Source organism: Canis lupus, chromosome 13 (genome assembly GCF_003254725.2).
Source record: "Canis lupus dingo isolate Sandy chromosome 13, ASM325472v2, whole genome shotgun sequence".
Taxonomy (NCBI): Eukaryota; Metazoa; Chordata; class Mammalia; order Carnivora; family Canidae; genus Canis; species Canis lupus.
The window spans coordinates 37,758,829-37,781,847 of NC_064255.1; the positions used below are offsets into that span (position 1 = coordinate 37,758,829).

A 23,019-nucleotide genomic window follows, 5' to 3' on the forward strand; every position below is an offset into this window, starting at 1 on the left:
CGCTCCTGCTCCACACACCCCGAGACACAGCCCCCGATGGCGGCTCCGAGTCCAGGCTTCGGGCTGCAGCCGGCCCAGGGTGGGGCGCCGCCGAGGGTCCGGGCGGGCGGGACCTGGGGTGGGCATCTGGGAGGCCCTGCTCCTGGAGCGACCGCCGCCCCCCCATGAACACGTGGGCCGGGCAGGGGAGGGATGGTCAGCAGGCTGACCAGCCGCTTTTAATTCAGGATCACAAACATCCCACTACCTGTAGTTCTGTTCTTCCTATTCGCTTGCAGGTATTCACCATTCCACAATCCGAAATGGCAAATTCCTCCCTTCTCTTCCCCTCCCCTGGATAGCTCCCCACACCCCCCCATAGGAGGAGGCTAAAGTAGAGGGCCCTCCTGACGCACAGCGCCTTTCTCTCCAGGAGGCTCTTCATGGGCCCTGTGGCCATGTCAACAGGACACATGCTCTACAATTCTCTAAATCTCCCTTTACCCCACAGCCCCCACTGCCTGCCCATGGTCTCCCCGTCGCACACCAGCTCAGTTCTCACCCCTCCTTCATTCTCTCTTTCTAGGGAGAGAACTGGTACACACATGTACCTTCTCTCAAACTCCAACCCCAGCCCTGAACTCCCACTGCATCTCTGTGCCAACGTCCTTAGCCCCACTGCTGTATCCGAGTCTATAGGGACACCTCTATTTTCCCCAGATGACACCATATATGGCGTGTGACCCCTTCTTCTACCATCCCCACTGCTATCATCCTTATGTGACCAGCGTTGCTCACAAGGACCACTGCAGCACCCCGCTCCCTGTGTCCTCGCTTCCACCTAGCACCAGGAGGTACTTGGAAAATGTCCCTCACCTGCTCAGAACACCCTCGTAGTAAAGAGGGAGACCAGCCAGGATGCCTTGTCCCATAGACACACGCTTTAATTAATGCCTGAGGTTCAAAGATTTTTCTTTTTCTTTTTCTTTTTTATTTATTTTTTTAAATTTTTAAAAAATATTTTTATTTATTTATTTATTCATGATAGAGAGAGAGAGAGAAAGAGAGAGAGAGGCAGAGACACAGGAGGAGGGAGAAGCAGGCTCCATGCTGGGAGCCCGAGGTGGGACTCCATCCCGGGACTCCAGGATCGTGCCCCGGGCCAAAGGCAGGCACTAAACCACTGAGCCACCCAGGGATCCCCCCCTTTTTTATTTATTTCTTTTTCTTTTTTTCTTTTTTCTTTTCAAAGATTTTATTTATTTATTCATAAGAGACACACACAGACTCAGAGACACAGGGAGAGGGGAAAGCAGGCCCCACGCAGGGAGCACTCAACCGCTGAGCCACCCAGGCATCCCCTATCCAAAGTCTCTGCGCCTAGATGGCTCAGCGATTGAGCATCTGCCTTCAGACCAAGGCGTGAACCTGGAGTCCCAGGATCGAGTCCCACATGGGGCTCCCTGCATAGAGCCTGCTTCTTCCTATGCCTGCATCTCTGCCTCTCTCTCTGTGTCTTTCATTAATAAATGAATAAAATCTTTAAAAAATTAAAAACAAAACACCTGAATGCTCAAAAATCTGAAAAGGGAAGACCTTTCTTAACATAACATTTCTCTGTAAATTACAAAGGATCTAGCTCCAAAACATGCTAGTTACTCAATCTACCAGGAGACACATTCAGCTAGGCTTCACTCAGCACACCAGTGGGAAGCATGGACACCAAAGGGACCACAGAGAGCCACAGACCACTGAACGATACAAAATGCAATAATCCACAGGCAGGAGACATTGCTTAAGTGGAAGCAAAAACATTTAATGAAAAAAGGAATATAAAACGTGATTGTATACACTTCATTGTCATATTGCCAATAAAAAAAAAAAAGAAGAAAACAAGAGAAAGGCATCTTAAATTTAAACGCAACATGTTTTGCTTTTAAAGATTTTATTAATTTATTCATGAGACACAGAGAGATAGTGTAAGACACACAAGAAAGGAGAGAGAAGCAGGCTCCCTGTAGGGAACCCAACAGGGGACTCGATCCCGGGACTCTAGGATCACACCATGGGCCAAAGGGGGCGCTAAACCACTGAGCCACGCAGCTGCCCAGTGCAACATGTTTATAGAAAAGGTAACAAAATTCCACGGCTGATATACAAAAGCACTAAAAAATAAAATGATTCCAGGAGACATAAACACAAATAATGAAAAGAAACATATAATTCTGTTTCCACAAAACTGGGAAGGTGCAGAAACTGGAAGGGAAATGAAAACGTATTATCACCAGATGTGTAAAATACAAGGCAGAGAGAACAACAACATAAAAAATCAGAATTTCTCAAGATGGAAGAAATACCATAAAACATTTAAACGGATATCCACACAATTCACAAAAAGGGTGAATCTACTCCAGGGAAAGAAATAACAGACCAGTCTCTGAGTCCAGAATAGCTCTCTGGAGAAGCTGCACGTAGGTGAGGTTCTCGTGCGTGTTGGGGTCGAAGAAGCCCTTGGTGTCGTCGCTCGGGTCGGCCAGCACGCGGTTCATCTCCTCGTCGAAGTAGCCGCGCTGGTAGGCCACGTCCACGGGCAGCCGGTGGCTGTGCACCGGGTCGATGATGCCGCCCGTGGCGACCTGGGCCTCCAGCAGGCGGATGCCGTGGTCGCGCACGATGAGCTCCTTCTGCATGGCCTGGAAAAGCGAGATCTGCTCGCCGGTGTAGGGGTCGGTGTAGCCGGTGACGGCGCGCTCGGCCGACAGCAGCTTGTCCTGGATCTCGCCGCCCACCAGGCCCGCGGCCACCGCCTCCTCCACGGTGAGCCTCTGGTTGCGCACGGGGTCGATGAGGAAGCCCGTGGCCGCCTGCGCCTCGAGCAGCACCAGGGCCGTGCCGGGCCGCAGGACGCCCTTCCACATGGCCTGGTAGACGCTCATCTTCTCCTGCCGCCCGGGCTCGTCCTTGGCGGGCACCAGCACGCCCGCGATGCAGCTCGTGCCGCGCAGGTAGCGCTTGACCGAGTCCATCTCGGTCACCTCCTGCGGGGTCTTGGTGCCCTGGGCCAGGTCGCGCAGGGTCTCGGGGCCCAGGATCCCGGACGAGCGCAGCTCGGAGGCCGACACCTGGCGCCGCAGGCCGCGGAAGGTCACCTTGCTCAGCCGCTCCTCCGCCTCCTCCACCGCCCGGGTGAGGACGGCCACCAGGCCCGGCAGCGCCAGGGCGCCGGCCGCGTGCTGGGCCAGGAGCTCGTCCCGCCGGGCCCGGCTCAGGTAGGAGGAGAAGAGGACGTCCCACACGGAGGGCCGCTGCCCGCGCAGCGGCCCGGCCTGCACCTCCATGGTGGCGGCACGCAGGGCCTGCTCCTGGGGGCCGCCGGCGGGCTCGGTGGCGGCCTCGCCGGGGGAGGGTCCCGCGCCCCTGCCGCCGTCGCCGCCGGGCCCGGCCGGCCGCGGCTCCTGCTGGACGCCGGCGGCGTCGCCCGGGGCGCGCTCGGGCCCGCCGGCCGCCTCCACCTCCTCGATGATGGTGGTCAGCCTGCGGGTCAGCGCGGCCAAGCCCAGCGTCCCCGAGCCGAACCCGGCCAGCAGCTGCTCCCGCGTGGCGCCGCTCACGTAGCTGGACGCCAGCACGTCCCACACGGGCACCGCCGGCCCCCGCAGGCGGCCCAGCTTGACCTCCATGGTGGCGGCACGCAGGGCCCCTCGGGGGTCCGGGGGGCGCGCGCCCGGGCTCGCGGGGTCGCGACGGGCCAGCAGCGCGGTGAGGGCGGCGCCCACCTCGTGCGCGGTCAGCGAGCCCGCCCGGTACCTGCGCAGCAGGTCCTGCCGCTCGCCCTCGGGCACCTCCCGGTAGAAGAGGAGCTCCCAGACCGAGACGCTCTGGCCCTGGGCGACGCCCGGGCCCGGCGCCACGCGGGCGTCACGCAGGGCGCCGCGCAGCTCCTCGCTCAGCTGGTGCACGGCGGAGCCCCCGCCGGCCAGCTGCAGCATGTAGAGCCCCGTGTCGGGGTCGAGCACGCAGCGGCGCAGCAGCTGCACGTAGGTGAGGTTCTCGTGCGTGTTGGGGTCGAAGAAGCCCTTGGTGTCGTCGCTCGGGTCGGCCAGCACGCGGTTCATCTCCTCGTCGAAGTAGCCGCGCTGGTAGGCCACGTCCACGGGCAGCCGGTGGCTGTGCACCGGGTCGATGATGCCGCCCGTGGCGACCTGGGCCTCCAGCAGGCGGATGCCGTGGTCGCGCACGATGAGCTCCTTCTGCATGGCCTGGAAGAGCGAGATCTGCTCGCCGGTGTAGGGGTCGGTGTAGCCGGTGACGGCGCGCTCGGCCGACAGCAGCTTGTCCTGGATCTCGCCGCCCACCAGGCCCGCGGCCACCGCCTCCTCCACGGTGAGCCTCTGGTTGCGCACGGGGTCGATGAGGAAGCCCGTGGCCGCCTGCGCCTCGAGCAGCACCAGGGCCGTGCCGGGCCGCAGGACGCCCTTCCACATGGCCTGGTAGACGCTCATCTTCTCCTGCCGCCCGGGCTCGTCCTTGGCGGGCACCAGCACGCCCGCGATGCAGCTCGTGCCGCGCAGGTAGCGCTTGACCGAGTCCATCTCGGTCACCTCCTGCGGGGTCTTGGTGCCCTGGGCCAGGTCGCGCAGGGTCTCGGGGCCCAGGATCCCGGACGAGCGCAGCTCGGAGGCCGACACCTGGCGCCGCAGGCCGCGGAAGGTCACCTTGCTCAGCCGCTCCTCCGCCTCCTCCACCGCCCGGGTGAGGACGGCCACCAGGCCCGGCAGCGCCAGGGCGCCGGCCGCGTGCTGGGCCAGGAGCTCGTCCCGCCGGGCCCGGCTCAGGTAGGAGGAGAAGAGGACGTCCCACACGGAGGGCCGCTGCCCGCGCAGCGGCCCGGCCTGCACCTCCATGGTGGCGGCACGCAGGGCCTGCTCCTGGGGGCCGCCGGCGGGCTCGGTGGCGGCCTCGCCGGGGGAGGGTCCCGCGCCCCTGCCGCCGTCGCCGCCGGGCCCGGCCGGCCGCGGCTCCTGCTGGACGCCGGCGGCGTCGCCCGGGGCGCGCTCGGGCCCGCCGGCCGCCTCCACCTCCTCGATGATGGTGGTCAGCCTGCGGGTCAGCGCGGCCAAGCCCAGCGTCCCCGAGCCGAACCCGGCCAGCAGCTGCTCCCGCGTGGCGCCGCTCACGTAGCTGGACGCCAGCACGTCCCACACGGGCACCGCCGGCCCCCGCAGGCGGCCCAGCTTGACCTCCATGGTGGCGGCACGCAGGGCCCCTCGGGGGTCCGGGGGGCGCGCGCCCGGGCTCGCGGGGTCGCGACGGGCCAGCAGCGCGGTGAGGGCGGCGCCCACCTCGTGCGCGGTCAGCGAGCCCGCCCGGTACCTGCGCAGCAGGTCCTGCCGCTCGCCCTCGGGCACCTCCCGGTAGAAGAGGAGCTCCCAGACCGAGACGCTCTGGCCCTGGGCGACGCCCGGGCCCGGCGCCACGCGGGCGTCACGCAGGGCGCCGCGCAGCTCCTCGCTCAGCTGGTGCACGGCGGAGCCCCCGCCGGCCAGCTGCAGCATGTAGAGCCCCGTGTCGGGGTCGAGCACGCAGCGGCGCAGCAGCTGCACGTAGGTGAGGTTCTCGTGCGTGTTGGGGTCGAAGAAGCCCTTGGTGTCGTCGCTCGGGTCGGCCAGCACGCGGTTCATCTCCTCGTCGAAGTAGCCGCGCTGGTAGGCCACGTCCACGGGCAGCCGGTGGCTGTGCACCGGGTCGATGATGCCGCCCGTGGCGACCTGGGCCTCCAGCAGGCGGATGCCGTGGTCGCGCACGATGAGCTCCTTCTGCATGGCCTGGAAGAGCGAGATCTGCTCGCCGGTGTAGGGGTCGGTGTAGCCGGTGACGGCGCGCTCGGCCGACAGCAGCTTGTCCTGGATCTCGCCGCCCACCAGGCCCGCGGCCACCGCCTCCTCCACGGTGAGCCTCTGGTTGCGCACGGGGTCGATGAGGAAGCCCGTGGCCGCCTGCGCCTCGAGCAGCACCAGGGCCGTGCCGGGCCGCAGGACGCCCTTCCACATGGCCTGGTAGACGCTCATCTTCTCCTGCCGCCCGGGCTCGTCCTTGGCGGGCACCAGCACGCCCGCGATGCAGCTCGTGCCGCGCAGGTAGCGCTTGACCGAGTCCATCTCGGTCACCTCCTGCGGGGTCTTGGTGCCCTGGGCCAGGTCGCGCAGGGTCTCGGGGCCCAGGATCCCGGACGAGCGCAGCTCGGAGGCCGACACCTGGCGCCGCAGGCCGCGGAAGGTCACCTTGCTCAGCCGCTCCTCCGCCTCCTCCACCGCCCGGGTGAGGACGGCCACCAGGCCCGGCAGCGCCAGGGCGCCGGCCGCGTGCTGGGCCAGGAGCTCGTCCCGCCGGGCCCGGCTCAGGTAGGAGGAGAAGAGGACGTCCCACACGGAGGGCCGCTGCCCGCGCAGCGGCCCGGCCTGCACCTCCATGGTGGCGGCACGCAGGGCCTGCTCCTGGGGGCCGCCGGCGGGCTCGGTGGCGGCCTCGCCGGGGGAGGGTCCCGCGCCCCTGCCGCCGTCGCCGCCGGGCCCGGCCGGCCGCGGCTCCTGCTGGACGCCGGCGGCGTCGCCCGGGGCGCGCTCGGGCCCGCCGGCCGCCTCCACCTCCTCGATGATGGTGGTCAGCCTGCGGGTCAGCGCGGCCAAGCCCAGCGTCCCCGAGCCGAACCCGGCCAGCAGCTGCTCCCGCGTGGCGCCGCTCACGTAGCTGGACGCCAGCACGTCCCACACGGGCACCGCCGGCCCCCGCAGGCGGCCCAGCTTGACCTCCATGGTGGCGGCACGCAGGGCCCCTCGGGGGTCCGGGGGGCGCGCGCCCGGGCTCGCGGGGTCGCGACGGGCCAGCAGCGCGGTGAGGGCGGCGCCCACCTCGTGCGCGGTCAGCGAGCCCGCCCGGTACCTGCGCAGCAGGTCCTGCCGCTCGCCCTCGGGCACCTCCCGGTAGAAGAGGAGCTCCCAGACCGAGACGCTCTGGCCCTGGGCGACGCCCGGGCCCGGCGCCACGCGGGCGTCACGCAGGGCGCCGCGCAGCTCCTCGCTCAGCTGGTGCACGGCGGAGCCCCCGCCGGCCAGCTGCAGCATGTAGAGCCCCGTGTCGGGGTCGAGCACGCAGCGGCGCAGCAGCTGCACGTAGGTGAGGTTCTCGTGCGTGTTGGGGTCGAAGAAGCCCTTGGTGTCGTCGCTCGGGTCGGCCAGCACGCGGTTCATCTCCTCGTCGAAGTAGCCGCGCTGGTAGGCCACGTCCACGGGCAGCCGGTGGCTGTGCACCGGGTCGATGATGCCGCCCGTGGCGACCTGGGCCTCCAGCAGGCGGATGCCGTGGTCGCGCACGATGAGCTCCTTCTGCATGGCCTGGAAGAGCGAGATCTGCTCGCCGGTGTAGGGGTCGGTGTAGCCGGTGACGGCGCGCTCGGCCGACAGCAGCTTGTCCTGGATCTCGCCGCCCACCAGGCCCGCGGCCACCGCCTCCTCCACGGTGAGCCTCTGGTTGCGCACGGGGTCGATGAGGAAGCCCGTGGCCGCCTGCGCCTCGAGCAGCACCAGGGCCGTGCCGGGCCGCAGGACGCCCTTCCACATGGCCTGGTAGACGCTCATCTTCTCCTGCCGCCCGGGCTCGTCCTTGGCGGGCACCAGCACGCCCGCGATGCAGCTCGTGCCGCGCAGGTAGCGCTTGACCGAGTCCATCTCGGTCACCTCCTGCGGGGTCTTGGTGCCCTGGGCCAGGTCGCGCAGGGTCTCGGGGCCCAGGATCCCGGACGAGCGCAGCTCGGAGGCCGACACCTGGCGCCGCAGGCCGCGGAAGGTCACCTTGCTCAGCCGCTCCTCCGCCTCCTCCACCGCCCGGGTGAGGACGGCCACCAGGCCCGGCAGCGCCAGGGCGCCGGCCGCGTGCTGGGCCAGGAGCTCGTCCCGCCGGGCCCGGCTCAGGTAGGAGGAGAAGAGGACGTCCCACACGGAGGGCCGCTGCCCGCGCAGCGGCCCGGCCTGCACCTCCATGGTGGCGGCACGCAGGGCCTGCTCCTGGGGGCCGCCGGCGGGCTCGGTGGCGGCCTCGCCGGGGGAGGGTCCCGCGCCCCTGCCGCCGTCGCCGCCGGGCCCGGCCGGCCGCGGCTCCTGCTGGACGCCGGCGGCGTCGCCCGGGGCGCGCTCGGGCCCGCCGGCCGCCTCCACCTCCTCGATGATGGTGGTCAGCCTGCGGGTCAGCGCGGCCAAGCCCAGCGTCCCCGAGCCGAACCCGGCCAGCAGCTGCTCCCGCGTGGCGCCGCTCACGTAGCTGGACGCCAGCACGTCCCACACGGGCACCGCCGGCCCCCGCAGGCGGCCCAGCTTGACCTCCATGGTGGCGGCACGCAGGGCCCCTCGGGGGTCCGGGGGGCGCGCGCCCGGGCTCGCGGGGTCGCGACGGGCCAGCAGCGCGGTGAGGGCGGCGCCCACCTCGTGCGCGGTCAGCGAGCCCGCCCGGTACCTGCGCAGCAGGTCCTGCCGCTCGCCCTCGGGCACCTCCCGGTAGAAGAGGAGCTCCCAGACCGAGACGCTCTGGCCCTGGGCGACGCCCGGGCCCGGCGCCACGCGGGCGTCACGCAGGGCGCCGCGCAGCTCCTCGCTCAGCTGGTGCACGGCGGAGCCCCCGCCGGCCAGCTGCAGCATGTAGAGCCCCGTGTCGGGGTCGAGCACGCAGCGGCGCAGCAGCTGCACGTAGGTGAGGTTCTCGTGCGTGTTGGGGTCGAAGAAGCCCTTGGTGTCGTCGCTCGGGTCGGCCAGCACGCGGTTCATCTCCTCGTCGAAGTAGCCGCGCTGGTAGGCCACGTCCACGGGCAGCCGGTGGCTGTGCACCGGGTCGATGATGCCGCCCGTGGCGACCTGGGCCTCCAGCAGGCGGATGCCGTGGTCGCGCACGATGAGCTCCTTCTGCATGGCCTGGAAGAGCGAGATCTGCTCGCCGGTGTAGGGGTCGGTGTAGCCGGTGACGGCGCGCTCGGCCGACAGCAGCTTGTCCTGGATCTCGCCGCCCACCAGGCCCGCGGCCACCGCCTCCTCCACGGTGAGCCTCTGGTTGCGCACGGGGTCGATGAGGAAGCCCGTGGCCGCCTGCGCCTCGAGCAGCACCAGGGCCGTGCCGGGCCGCAGGACGCCCTTCCACATGGCCTGGTAGACGCTCATCTTCTCCTGCCGCCCGGGCTCGTCCTTGGCGGGCACCAGCACGCCCGCGATGCAGCTCGTGCCGCGCAGGTAGCGCTTGACCGAGTCCATCTCGGTCACCTCCTGCGGGGTCTTGGTGCCCTGGGCCAGGTCGCGCAGGGTCTCGGGGCCCAGGATCCCGGACGAGCGCAGCTCGGAGGCCGACACCTGGCGCCGCAGGCCGCGGAAGGTCACCTTGCTCAGCCGCTCCTCCGCCTCCTCCACCGCCCGGGTGAGGACGGCCACCAGGCCCGGCAGCGCCAGGGCGCCGGCCGCGTGCTGGGCCAGGAGCTCGTCCCGCCGGGCCCGGCTCAGGTAGGAGGAGAAGAGGACGTCCCACACGGAGGGCCGCTGCCCGCGCAGCGGCCCGGCCTGCACCTCCATGGTGGCGGCACGCAGGGCCTGCTCCTGGGGGCCGCCGGCGGGCTCGGTGGCGGCCTCGCCGGGGGAGGGTCCCGCGCCCCTGCCGCCGTCGCCGCCGGGCCCGGCCGGCCGCGGCTCCTGCTGGACGCCGGCGGCGTCGCCCGGGGCGCGCTCGGGCCCGCCGGCCGCCTCCACCTCCTCGATGATGGTGGTCAGCCTGCGGGTCAGCGCGGCCAAGCCCAGCGTCCCCGAGCCGAACCCGGCCAGCAGCTGCTCCCGCGTGGCGCCGCTCACGTAGCTGGACGCCAGCACGTCCCACACGGGCACCGCCGGCCCCCGCAGGCGGCCCAGCTTGACCTCCATGGTGGCGGCACGCAGGGCCCCTCGGGGGTCCGGGGGGCGCGCGCCCGGGCTCGCGGGGTCGCGACGGGCCAGCAGCGCGGTGAGGGCGGCGCCCACCTCGTGCGCGGTCAGCGAGCCCGCCCGGTACCTGCGCAGCAGGTCCTGCCGCTCGCCCTCGGGCACCTCCCGGTAGAAGAGGAGCTCCCAGACCGAGACGCTCTGGCCCTGGGCGACGCCCGGGCCCGGCGCCACGCGGGCGTCACGCAGGGCGCCGCGCAGCTCCTCGCTCAGCTGGTGCACGGCGGAGCCCCCGCCGGCCAGCTGCAGCATGTAGAGCCCCGTGTCGGGGTCGAGCACGCAGCGGCGCAGCAGCTGCACGTAGGTGAGGTTCTCGTGCGTGTTGGGGTCGAAGAAGCCCTTGGTGTCGTCGCTCGGGTCGGCCAGCACGCGGTTCATCTCCTCGTCGAAGTAGCCGCGCTGGTAGGCCACGTCCACGGGCAGCCGGTGGCTGTGCACCGGGTCGATGATGCCGCCCGTGGCGACCTGGGCCTCCAGCAGGCGGATGCCGTGGTCGCGCACGATGAGCTCCTTCTGCATGGCCTGGAAGAGCGAGATCTGCTCGCCGGTGTAGGGGTCGGTGTAGCCGGTGACGGCGCGCTCGGCCGACAGCAGCTTGTCCTGGATCTCGCCGCCCACCAGGCCCGCGGCCACCGCCTCCTCCACGGTGAGCCTCTGGTTGCGCACGGGGTCGATGAGGAAGCCCGTGGCCGCCTGCGCCTCGAGCAGCACCAGGGCCGTGCCGGGCCGCAGGACGCCCTTCCACATGGCCTGGTAGACGCTCATCTTCTCCTGCCGCCCGGGCTCGTCCTTGGCGGGCACCAGCACGCCCGCGATGCAGCTCGTGCCGCGCAGGTAGCGCTTGACCGAGTCCATCTCGGTCACCTCCTGCGGGGTCTTGGTGCCCTGGGCCAGGTTGTCCAGCAGCTCTTTGCTGACAATGGCTGCCTTGAACAGCTCTACAGCTGTGATTTGCTTTCGGATTCCTGGGAACCATAGTTGTTTCTTGCTTTTTTCTTGCTCCTCTATTATTTGTAAAATGACGTTTCCTGCTTCTTCCAGTACCTGGTTCACATGCTCTTTGTATTCTCTCACCAGCTCGAGTTTCCTCTTGTGGGTCACGTATTCAGAGTTCATCATCTCCCACACTGAGAGCGTCTGGTCCTTGTACCTTCCCACCTGGACCTGGACCTTCTCTGCCTCCAGGGCCCTCCTCGTGGCCTCATCGTCATAGTTGGAGCGCTGGGTGTCCCCAGTTACCATGAACAGAGCCCAGCCCGTCTCTGCTTCCTTCTGGCTCCTTTCCTGTAGCTGTTGGTATGTCACCCTCTCCTGATTGTTTGGATCCACAAACCTTTTTCTCATGTGCCTCTGATCTGAAACGAGTGGGTATGTGTCCTGGTGCAGGCAGCCGCGTCTGTAGGCCACGTCCAGGGGGAGCCGGTGGTGGTGCAGTGGGTCGATGACACCCCCTGTGGCCATCTGCACTTCGAGCAGTCTCAGTGCGTCTTCTCTTCTGACCATCTTCCTCTGCATGGCCTGGAACAGCGAGAGGGTGTAGCCTGTGGCTGGGTCCGTGTAGCCTCGGGCGGCCTTCTCTGCCTCCAGAAGCCGTGCCTGCCACTCCTCTCCCACCAGGCTCTCAGCCACGGCCTGTTGCACAGAGAGCTTCCTCTGGCCACAGGGATCCAGCACAAAGCCAGTGGCTGCCTGGGCCTCCAGCATCTGAACTGCAAACCCCATGGGGATGAGTCCCTTCCTGCTGGCATCGTACAAGCTCATCACCTCCTGGGTCAAGGGTACGGTGACCCCCGCGATGCAGCCACGGCCTTCCAGATAGGTCCTGACGTGCGCCATGCGGCTGAGATCCTGCGCCCCAGACTTCTCCCTGGACAGGGCATCCAGGGTCCTTTTATCAATGATTCCAGAATTGAACAACTCTGCAGCTGTCACCTCTCCACCAATGGCTGCAACCTTCATGCCTCGGTACTGCTCCTCTGTCTCTTCCACGGTAGCAGTGATGATCTCCAACAGCTGCTCCAGGGGAACGTTCTGGGCTCTGACCTCCTGGACGAGCTCTCGTTTCCTCTCCTCGGTGAAGTACTCAGAGGACAGCAGGTCCCAGAAGGAGATCTTCTGATGGGCAAACCTCCCCACGTGCATTTCCGTGGTTTGGGACTGCAGAACTTGCCTTGTGGCTTCATCAGTATAAATGTAGGTTTCTCCCTTCTTTACAATTTGTAACATGTAGAGCCCCGTGTCGGGGTCGAGCACACAGCGCTCCAGCAGCTGCAGGTACGTGAGGTTCTCGTGCGTGTTGGGGTCGAAGAAGCCCTTGGTGTCGTCGCTCGGGTCGGCCAGCACGCGGTTCATCTCCTCGTCGAAGTAGCCGCGCTGGTAGGCCACGTCCACGGGCAGCCGGTGGCTGTGCACCGGGTCGATGATGCCGCCCGTGGCGATCTGGGCCTCCAGCAGGCGGATGCCGTGGTCGCGCACGATGAGCTCCTTCTGCATGGCCTGGAAGAGCGAGATCTGCTCGCCGGTGTAGGGGTCGGTGTAGCCCGTGACGGCGCGCTCGGCCGACAGCAGCTTCCGGTAGGTTTCCTGGCCAAACATCCCTGCGGCGAACGCCTCCTCCACAGTGAGCCTCTGGTTGCGCACGGGGTCGATGAGGAAGCCCGTGGCCGCCTGCGCCTCGAGCAGCACCAGGGCCGTGCCAGGCCGCAGGATGTGCCTCCTCAGGGCCTCAGAGATGCTCATCTTCTCCTTCGTGCCCTGGACGAGGACCCCAGCGATGAAGTTGCCTCCCTCCAGGTACCGCCTCACGCTTCCCATCTCTGTCACCTCCTGCACCGTCTTTTTCCCCTGATTCAGCTCGTCCAGTGTCTCCTTGTCAATCAGCCGGGACCTGAACAAGTCGCTGGCTGATACCAGCTTCCGGAGTCCTCTGAAGGTGGCCTGCAAGGGCTGTGTCTCTGAAGCCACAACCAGGGCGGTGACTGCCGTTGCCACCTGCCGCAGGGCTGTGGCCCTCCCGGACTGGCAGAGGGCCACCAGCTCTCGCCGCTTGTTGGAGCCGACGTACTCGGAGTGCAGCAGGTCCCACAGCGACACGCTGAGACCCTTGAACCTCCCGGTGCTGACGGGCACCTTCATGGCCCTCAGAGCCAGCAGTGTATGTTCATCCACCTCCAGCACCATGTCCTGGGCGAGCGGCAGCAGCCATAGGCCGGTGTCAGCGTCCAGGACACAGCGCTCCTTGAGCTGGCTGTATGTCACCTTGTCCTTTGTGCTGGGGTCAAAGAAGAACTTGCTGTCCTCGTCTGTTGAGGTCAGCACCCGGCTCACCTGCTTGTCCAGCAGACCAAGCCTGCAGGCCACCGCCTCGGGCAGGTGCACCCCGTGGCCAGGGTCCACCGCGCCCCCCGTGGCCAGCTGCACCTGTAGGAGGCGGAGGCCCTCGCCTCGGGGCACCAGCCCCTTCTCCATGGCCTGCCACAGGGCAAGGCAGCCTCCGGAGTAGGGGTCGGTGTACCCGGCCATGGCCTTCTCAGCTTGCCGGAGCTGCTCACTCAGTGCCCCAGCCACCAGGCCGGCCTGGACGGCACCTTCCACCGACAGTCTCTGGTTGGTCAGCGGGTCGATGAGCGAGCCAGATGCCACTTGGGCCTCCAGCAGCCTTTGCCCCAGGCCCTCAGGCAAGAGGCCGTCCCTCACGGCCTGGCTGATGCTGACCTTGATCCCTGACGGCCGCAACAGCACGCCAGCTACACAGCCCGTACCCCACAGGTGCCGCTTCACGGTGGGCTGCTCAGCGACCTCGGCAGGTGACTGCGTGCCCTGAGCGAGGGCCGTCAGGGTCTCCTGGGTGATGATGCCCGCATCCAGCAGCCAGACGGCAGGAACCTCACCCCTCGGGCCGGGCACCGTGACACGAGCCCGTGCCAGGAGCTCTGCCTCCTGCACCCGCTTCTGCACCGCTCCGTGAAGCTGCTGCACGGTGGTCTTCCCCACCCGCAAGTCCTCCAAGAAGCTCTTGCGCTGCTCATCGGTGAAGTGGCAAGAGCCCAGTAGCTCCCAGAGGGACATGCCGTCCTCAGCCCCCTGCAGGGTCTCCTGGACCTGCTCGTCAGTGGGGACAGCAGGAGCATTTTCTGGCAGGGGCAGGAAGGAAAGGCCAGAAGCCTCGTCCCTCAGACACTGCTCCAGAAGCCGGGCATAGCTGGTGTGTCCCTGGCCATTTGGCGTGGGGAAGGTCTCGGAGGAGCTGGACAAGGCCATCTCCATCTCCTGGTCGATGTAGCCACGCTGGGTGGCCACAGGCAGGGGGAGGTGGTAGTGGCCTGTGGGGTCAATGACCCCTCCCGTGGCCACCTGGGCATCCAGGAGGCGGGCAGCCTGCTCTAGGGGGACCAGGCCCTTCTTCATGGCCTGGAACAGGGATACCAACTTCCCTGAGAAGGGGTCGTGGACCCCAGTGACGGCATCCTCAGCCTGCCTCAGCCTGCCGTACAGCTCTGGCCCCACCAGTCTCCTGCGCACAGCCTCGTCCACCGACAGGGTCTCTAGACCCTGGGGATCACTGATGCCTCCAGTGGCTGCTTGAGCCTCCAGCAGGGCTAGGGCCACACCTGGCCCCAGCAGCTTCTGCTTCATGGCCTCGTAGAGGCTGAGCCGCTGGCCGGAGGGTCGCAGCAGCACGCCGCCCACAGCACCGGAGCCACGCAGGTACCTCTGGACGTGGTCCATGTGGAGGACAGCCTCGGGGCTCACCACCCCCTCCAGCACCCGGTCCAGGAGCTCCTGGTCAATGATACGGGCCTCCAGGAGCCGGTGGGCAGGGACGCGGCCCCTCAGCGTGGGCAGCGTGACGTCCAGCCCCCTCCCTATCTCTCTCTCCAGCAGCTGCGCCACTTGCTCCAGGGAGACCCTGTGCCGCCGGTAGTCCTGCAGGACCCGCCTCCTCTGGTCCTCGCTGAAGCACTCGGAGTTGATCAGCTCCCACGCAGAAACCGTCTGCCCCCGGAACCGCCCGTACTTCACCGACAGCAGCAGGCTCTGGAAGGCCTGCTGGGTGGCACCATCCACAAGCTGGGTCTGCGCATTCCCGAGGGGCAGCATGTAGAGCCCCGTGTCGGGGTCGAGCACACAGCGCTCCAGCAGCTGCAGGTACGTGAGGTTCTCGTGCGTGTTGGGGTCGAAGAAGCCCTTGGTGTCGTCGCTCGGGTCGGCCAGCACGCGGTTCATCTCCTCGTCGAAGTAGCCGCGCTGGTAGGCCACGTCCACGGGCAGCCGGTGGCTGTGCACCGGGTCGATGATGCCGCCCGTGGCGACCTGGGCCTCCAGCAGGCGGATGCCGTGGTCGCGCACGATGAGCTCCTTCTGCATGGCCTGGAAGAGCGAGATCTGCTCGCCGGTGTAGGGGTCGGTGTAGCCGGTGACGGCGCGCTCGGCCGACAGCAGCTTTGCAAACACGTCCGGCCCAATGAGGCCAGCCCTCAGGGCCGCCTCCACGGAAGAGCTCTTGTTTTCCTTTGGGTTAAGGATGAAGCCTGTGGCCGCCTGCGCCTCCAGGAGGATGAGAGCCGTGCCCGGCCTGAGAAGTCCCTTCTCACGAGCCTCGTAGATACTGAGCCGCTCCTGGGAGCCAGGCACCAGCACGCCAGCGATGCAGCCAGTGCCCCGCAGGTACTTCTGGACCGAGGCCAGCCTGCCCACCTCCTGGGCTGTGGTTTGCCCTTGCTTCAGCCGCTCGTACACATCCTGCTCAATGATCTCGGCTTTCAACAGCTCATCTGGTGTCACGGGCACTCTCAGCCCAGCAAAGGTGGTCCTGGCCACGGCGGCAGCCTGCTCCAGGGCGGCCGTCAGCACTGCTGCCATTTCCTCCACCGAGATGGCGCTGTCCCTGTACTGCTGAGCCAGTGCTGCCCTCTGCTCCGCGGGGACGGGCCCAGAGAAGAGCAGCTCCCAGAGTGACACGGGCCGGCCCTGGAACTTGCCCACGGAGACGGTGGCCGTGGCCTCACTTAAGGCCTGCCGGGTGCTGTGGTCAATGAACGGGGATCCTTGTGGCTCGTCTCCAGGGGGCCCGTGGGAGAGAGGTAGGAAGGCCAGCCCTGTCTCTGGGTCAGTGACGCAGCGGGCCAGCAGCTGCCCGTAGCCAAGGCTCTCCTGTGTGCTGGGATCCGAGAAGCCAGCGGCCTGGGACAGACACTGCTGAGTCTCTTCGTCCAGGCATCCAAGGCGCAGGGCGGCCTCCAGGGGCAGCCGGAGCCTGCGGGCTGGACACACGAGCCCGCCTGTGGCCAGCTGCGCATCCAGGAGCCGCAATGCCAGGGTCCTGTCCACCAGCTCCTTCTTCATGGCCTGGAAGAGGGGGACTTGTGTGCCGCTGAAGGGGTCATGGTACCCCGTCACCGCCTGCTCTGCCACCAGGAGCTTCCTGTGGAGCTCTGGGCCGAGCAGGCCTGACCTGACCGCCTCATCCACACTTAGCCACTGGCCGGTGGCTGGGTCCACCAGCGTGCAGGTGGCGGCCTGAGCCTCCAGGAGCAGAAGCCCCGTGCCCATCGGGAGCAGGTGCTCGGTGATGGCCTGGAAGATGCTCTTCTTGTGGCCGGCGGGCAGCTGGACGACCCCTGCTATACCGCCGGTGCCCTGCAGGTAGTGCTTCACGTCTGCCCGTGCGCTCACGTCTGGCACGGCCAGCTTGCCCTCCTGAAGGCCCCGGGCAGTCTCTTCATCAAGGATCCCCACCTCCAGCAGCTCTGCCAAGCTCACTGCCCCACTCAGGGTGTGGAAAGTGATCTTGAGGGGCAGCAGGGCCAGCCCTGTAGTGGGGGCTCTCACACACCTGCCCAGCAGCTCGCGGTAGGACAGCCACTCCAGCGTGTTAGGGTCCTGGAAGCCAGGGGCACCGGAGCCGGGCTTGCACTCCAGCAGCACGTGCCACGTCTCCTGGTCCAGGAGGCCCTGCTGGCACGCCAGCTCTGGGGCCACTCGCACTCCCCGGATGGGATCGGCCAGGCCCCCGGTGGCCAGCTGGGCCTCCAGCCATCTCCAGCCCTGTGCTCTATCTACCACCTCCTTCCTGATGGCCTGGAAGAGGGACAGCCTCCCGCCACCGTAGGGGTCGGGGTACCCAGTGACCGCGCGCTCAGCAGCCAGCAGCTTTCCCTTCAGCTCCAGGCCAACCAGGCCCTGCTGCACCGCCTCAGACACAGAGAGTACCTGGCTCTGTGTGGGGTCCACAAGGCCCCCAGTGGCCGCCTGGGCCTCCAGCAGAGCCAACCCGAGCTCCTCGGACAGGAGGCCCTGCTTCATGGTGGCATAGAGACTCTGGGCCTGGCTAGAGGCCTCCACGTACACCCCGGCGATGCTCTTGGACTGGGCCGATAGGGCTGCCTGGGGCTGGGGCCGGGGCCTGGAGGGTGTGCTGGTTCCCGCCATGGCCTTCATGGTCTTGGGGCCAGTCAGCGCAGTGCTGCTGGCAGCCAGGGCGTCAGGAGGAGGAGAGGCATGGCCGTTCATCATGTCCGGCAGGTCGTGCAGAATTCACTCACCCAAGGTCCACTGTGTCTGCTCCCTGTAGGGGCAGAAAGGCTGTTAGGGACCGTGGGATGGCCGGGGCAGGCAGGAGGGAAACAGGCAGAGGGTCAGTCCCAAACCCTGACTCAGCCTCCTGGGGGATGGGGATCACCATCCAAGTGAGTCCTCTGCCTGGCCCCTGGGGTCCCAGGAGGAACCACGAGGGACCCCAGGCCAACCAGGAGCCTCCAGGAGGTGTGGGCTCTGTTCTCTCCTGGAGGCCATCCTCCAGCCTCCCTCCCAGGGTCCTGCGGTGGGCCTGGGCCTGGAGGGGCCTGCATGCTCCCGGCGGGCTCAGCCCTGTGCCACCTGGTCTGTGGCCCTACCCACCCTCAGCCTCCACATCTAATTCACAGCCTCCAGCCTCACAGGCCTCCCCTGTGCTCCCCAAAGCTCTTCCCCCACCCTGCCACCCCTTAGGTTCAGGGACACTGGTACCCTTCCCCATCCCAGTCACCTCCTCCACCCCCCCACCCTGCCCTGGCCCTCTGTGCTGTCGCCTCTTCTTTCCCAAACCTCCCTTGAGCTCCAGCAGAACGGCTCAGGGTCTCCTGCCTCAGCCTGGCACCCCAACCCCGGTGCTCTGTGGGCGATGGCCTCTTTGTGCTCACACCTGGCCCCGGGGGCCAGAGAGAGCAAAGACTCGGTGCTTATGCGCTGGTCTTGCAGGAGCCACAGGAATGGCCAGGCGCTGGGCCCCGTCAGCTGGCTCAAAGCCCCAGCAGCCTCACGGCTGTCCCCTCTCAGCAGACCGCTGGGTGCCCCATCCTCTGAGCAGCGGTGACGAGTGCCTTACCTCCATCCTCTATCACACCTGCACAGCAACCTGCTTCACCCACGCCCATCTCCTTCCTGTGGGGTTCAATCATGTCTCCCCAAAAGATACGTCCCAGTCCTACCCTCCAGGACCTACCCGTCTAGCCTTCTTTGGAAAGAGGATCTTTGCAAGTGTGAGTTGAGGTCACAGGTAGGGAGGTCCCCAATCCCTGACATGATTGGGGTCTCTACAGGAAGGCAGAGACGAAGGGGGCCGCCCATGAAGGGCGTCTGGAGCTAGAAGCCCAGAGGCATCGACGACCGCCCGCCACCCAGTGCGGAAGCACTCGCTCCAGACTCGGGCCCCTCCAACGTGAGAGGAGTTTCTGTGGTTCTCAGCCGCCCAGGTTATGGTGATCGTTTCGACAACCCAGGGAGCTGTGGCCTCCCTCCCGGCCCGCGCCCCGCCCCACCCACACCCAGTTTCTGCAGAACCACACCCCGCAGCCCCAGTGGGTGCTGGTCGGCTGCTCAGGGGCCCGTTGGGCAAACCAGCTCGGCCCGTGCCCCACGCAGGCCGTGGGACAAGGATCTGCTCGCCACTGCCTTGCCCTTCCTGGGGCTGCACTGGCTTAGTCCCTCGACTGGCCTCGGTCCTTCCTGCGAGCCTCTGGAGGTGCTGAAATCCCCACACAGATGTGGGGCCTGAGCCTCCCAGACCCTGGGAGCTCGTATGCTGCTCAGAAGCTCAGGTGGCCGGCACCAGGGCCAGGCAGACACGGAGCGGGGCTCTGGAGGGGCACACGGCCACCTGGCTGGCCACGGGAGCTGGGCCCTGGGGTGCCCGGGCCCGCGGCTTCCATAGTGGGATAGTACGAGGCACAGAGTGCAGTGGGTGGGGGTGCTGCTCAGTGACCAGGCTTTGGGAGAAGATCACAAATGGCTGCGAGCGGCCAGCTGGGCATCTGAAGCCCACGTGGGCACCTGGGCCTTCTCAGTGACCAATGAAGAGGCTCTGGTCTCTAGTGCGGGGCAGGCAGGGAGCTGTCGAGAGAGGGGCGCTGTAGACAAGCCGAAGCACCAGCTCCCAGGTGGCCCCATCCCCGGGATCCACCTAAAACGTGATGCACCTGTCCCTGTAGATGGACCACATGGCTCCAGGAACCAAGCGACAGAGGCCGATGTGCCCCCCCCCCCCCATTGACCCCAGTCCCTGTCCCTGAAGCTCTGTGGTCAGTCCCAGAGGATGATGGCTCCTTCCAGGGACACAGCTACAGTCCCACTGAGCTGAAGGCCATGGCTGCCACCAGGACCCTCTAACTGCTTGTGTCCAAGACCAAGAGGCCAGAAGAAGAGTGACCTGCCCCCCAGGAGGAGGTGGGGTCTGTGACAGGTTCTGGCAGCTAACAGACAAGTGTTGCCACCCGAGGGGACTTCAGGGGTGAGGGTGTGCTCACACCCCAGACGACTGCCAAGCCCTGCAGACGTGCGTTGGGGGCGGGTGGGGCGGCCGCGACTGCCCTGACCCCCTTCCCACAGGAGGTGAGACTGCATTATGGGCCAGCTCTCCTTCCACAGGGCCCTCCTGGCCGCTCCCTAATACCCCCAGTGTCAGACACGGCTCCTGGCCCCCGACCTGGACACACGTTTCACTGCCCTCCTGTACCAAACACTCACACGTTTCCTTTACACCGTGTGCCTCGTGCCAGGGCTGCCTTCAGAGGGTCCGAGAGTCCAAGGGCACCACACACAGCAGCACCTGGCCCCGCCCAAGGCCCGGCTGTCACGCCAGGTTGCAGGGCTGGGGGCAGTGAGAAGAACGTGTGTTTCCCTTGGCGGGCCACAGGGTCGAGAGAGAAGAGCCCTACCCCACTACCCAGCACGGAAGGGAAGGTGCTGGGCCCCGGCGGGGGCAGGAGCAGCCACGTGAGCAGGGCTGTCGGGTGGCCCTTGGCCTGGACGTGGGCAGCTGGCCCAGAGCCAGACAGGCTGTGGCGGGGGTGGGGGTGGGGGCAGTGCCCCGACAGGAGAAGTAGAGCCAGTATAAGCTCGGGGAACAGGAGGTTCCAGTGTTCTGCACAAATGGGATTCTTGGCGAGAGGGAGGGGGAGAGCAGGAAGTGCGGGCCTAGGCCAGGGCGTCCAGTGCCCCAGGTAGCCGGGCCACACCCCCGTACAGTGACCTTGAGCCTGGAACAGTCTCCCTGGACTCTACCCAGGTGGGACATGAAGATGATCCCGGGAGTGGGGACCTTGGGAGAGACAGAACAGGGCTGGTGACCACTGTCCAGGGCCTGGGGGCTGGGAGAGGGAGGGTTTCACGGGTGGGAGACTCAGGCAAGCCCAATGTCACAGGAGCCAAAAGATGGGCGTCCTAGAGAGGTGGCCACCAGCAGATGTGGGCATTGTGTGTGACCCAAGGGACTAGTAGCCTTGGGGCTGGACAAGGGAGGCTGAGCAGATTTTCCAGAAAGGAAAGTGGAATCTGGAGGGGAGGAGGGCTTCCCTGGAGTGGCCCCGGCTCGGCTCCGTGGCCCCCAGGCAGCAGGGGGAGGGAAGGCAATTCCTGAGGAGGGTGAGTCCGCATTCCTGGGTGTGGACCTCCATCTGTCATCACCCTGCAGGGCAGCCCCTCTCCAGCCTGGGCAAGCCGGGCAGAGGGCAGGCTGGCCGGGCACCGAGCCAGGGCAGGACAGAGCTAGGAAGCCAGCAGATGCCCGGTCGAGGGGGGCCTCAATCCTGCCCACTGCCCAGGTGGTGGGCAACTGCGGGAAGGGCCCACCCACCTTCATGGGGCAGAGACCGGCGCCAGAGGGGGGTGTGGGGCGGGAGAGCCCCGGGCCTGCCTCCCTGGGGCCTGGACAGGTGTAGGCGGGTGCCCCTGTGCTCACCCACCCTGGATAGCCACCGGGTGCCCGGGGGAGCAGCTCTGCCCCTCAATTTGTCAGCCTAATTACCTGGCACCACCCACCTCCGTGGGCGCCGCCCCACCTACAAGGTGGGGGCCGGAGAGGAGCGGAGCTGCAGGGCCTGCCCAGAGCCGCAGCTGCGGCGGGAGAGCAAAGGGCCCCGGAGGACCGGAGGACCACGCGGCCCTGGTGTCCCATGTGGCCCTGGTGTCCCACGCGGCCCTGGTGTCCCACACAACTTGCACCGCCGCCCACCAGGGCCGTAGGGGGGTCACTGCTGAGCCAGGAACAGCTGAGTCCACAGCTCCAGGCCGCCCCCATGTGCGCCCCACTGGACCCCGGCTTCCCGGGGCCCCAGGCCCCCAGCCTCCCCGGGTCCCCACCTCCCCAGGTCCTCAGCCTCCCTGGACCCCCACCTCCCCAGGACCCCAGCTTCCCTGGACCTCAGCCTCCCCGGCCCCCCCACCTCCCTGGACCCCAGTCTCCCCGGGCCCCAGCCTCCCAGGCCCCCAGCCTCCCCGGGTCCCCACCTCCCCAGGTCCTCAGCCTACCCGGACCCCCAGCCTCCCTGGGCCCCTGCCTCCCCTGACTCCAGCCTCCTTGGGTCCCTGGCGTCCCGGGTCCTCAGCCTCCCTGGACCCCCGCCTCCGCGGCCCCCGCCTCCCCGGGCCCCAGCCCCGCGTGCTCGCAGGGGGTTGGGGTTGGCTCCCGTCCCCACGCCCGGCCTGCGAGTCCCACGAGTCCCACCTGCCCGCTCGGCGCGCTCCGGGCACGCGCTCCCCGACTCGCTGCTGGGCTGCGGTGCCGGGGCGGGATTTAAACGCTCCCGGGCCCGCCCCGCCCTCCTCTGGGGTGACCCGGCCGGCCGGCGGCGGGGGTGCGGAGGGCGGGCACCCGGAACCCCGCGGGCCGCCCACGCCCCAGGGCGCCCCTCGGCAGCCGCACCCCTGCGCAGGACCTCCGCGCCCCCCCCCCCCTCGTCCCGGTCCGTCCTCGGCGGCCCCGCCCCAGAGCGCGGACCCAGGTGGGCGCAGGGGGAGCGCGGTGAAGGAGCTGGGGCAGGCAATGCAGCGCCCTCACGGTGGACCCCACACCTGCGGGCTGGAGGCCGCTGCGCATGCGCCGAGGCGGGGCCGGGATCGCTCCCCGGGCCCGGCCCCTCCACTGTGTGGTGAGCCCCGTGTCCTCAGGGGCCCCCGGGCTAGGCCGCCCCCAGCAGTCCAGTACGGCTCCCAGGAGGTCCCCTGCCCATCCAGGAGCAGTGGCCCCTCTGGGGAGCCCATCCTAGCACCTGCCTTCTGGGTCTGCACTGCGGGTAGAGGCCCAGAACCCTGGAGGCCAGCCTGCTCACGGGACTTTTGGCTGGTCCACCTCCACGCTGCCCAGAGATTTTTTTGTTTTTTAAGATTTTATTTATTTATTCATGAGAGACACACAGAGAGAGGCAGAGACACAGGCAGAGGGAGGAGCAGGCTTCCTGTGGGGAGTGGGATGTGGGACCCGATCCTGGGACCCCAGGACCACACCCTGGACAAAGGCAGGCGCTCAACTGCTGAGCCACCCAGGGATCCCCTGCCCAGAGATTTTAGATGGACGGGCAGCACTGGTGCCCCTCGGCCCCTCAGGGCAGAGCACAAGGCCTCTCCTCCAGCCAGTGGTCCCCCCTGAGGGCTCGGCCTCCCTGCTCCCCTAGCCCTCACCTTTGCCTGGTTTGTTCCTTACCAGGTGCTCACTGAGGGCCCCCAGCCACCTCTGACAGGTCCCTGTGCAGTGGGGTCTGGACTGCTGGGGCGGCCCTCCCTGACC

The 23,019-nt window shown here is 67.2% G+C and overlaps 1 protein-coding gene across 3 annotated transcripts; it reads right to left on the reverse strand.

Annotated features, from left to right (window-relative positions):
* Nucleotides 1-1,774: 1,774 nt before the first annotated feature.
* Nucleotides 1,775-22,018, reverse strand: EPPK1 (epiplakin 1). 3 transcript variants are annotated; one of them, XM_035713376.2, is made up of 3 exons: nucleotides 21,961-21,989; nucleotides 19,983-20,106; nucleotides 1,775-17,547 (listed from the first exon to the last, which is right to left on the reverse strand). In XM_035713376.2, the coding sequence occupies exon 3, from the start codon at nucleotides 17,493-17,495 to the stop codon at nucleotides 2,385-2,387; it is 15,111 nt and encodes a 5,036-aa protein (XP_035569269.2). In that variant the 5' UTR covers nucleotides 17,496-17,547; nucleotides 19,983-20,106; nucleotides 21,961-21,989; the 3' UTR covers nucleotides 1,775-2,384. The 3 variants fall into 3 exon arrangements, with proteins under 3 accessions (XP_035569269.2, XP_025306332.3, XP_048949112.1); XM_025450547.3 differs by lacking the exon at nucleotides 19,983-20,106 and having other exon boundaries at nucleotides 21,961-22,018; XM_049093155.1 differs by lacking the exon at nucleotides 21,961-21,989 and having other exon boundaries at nucleotides 19,983-21,081.
* Between the last annotated feature and the right edge of the window lie 1,001 nt (nucleotides 22,019-23,019).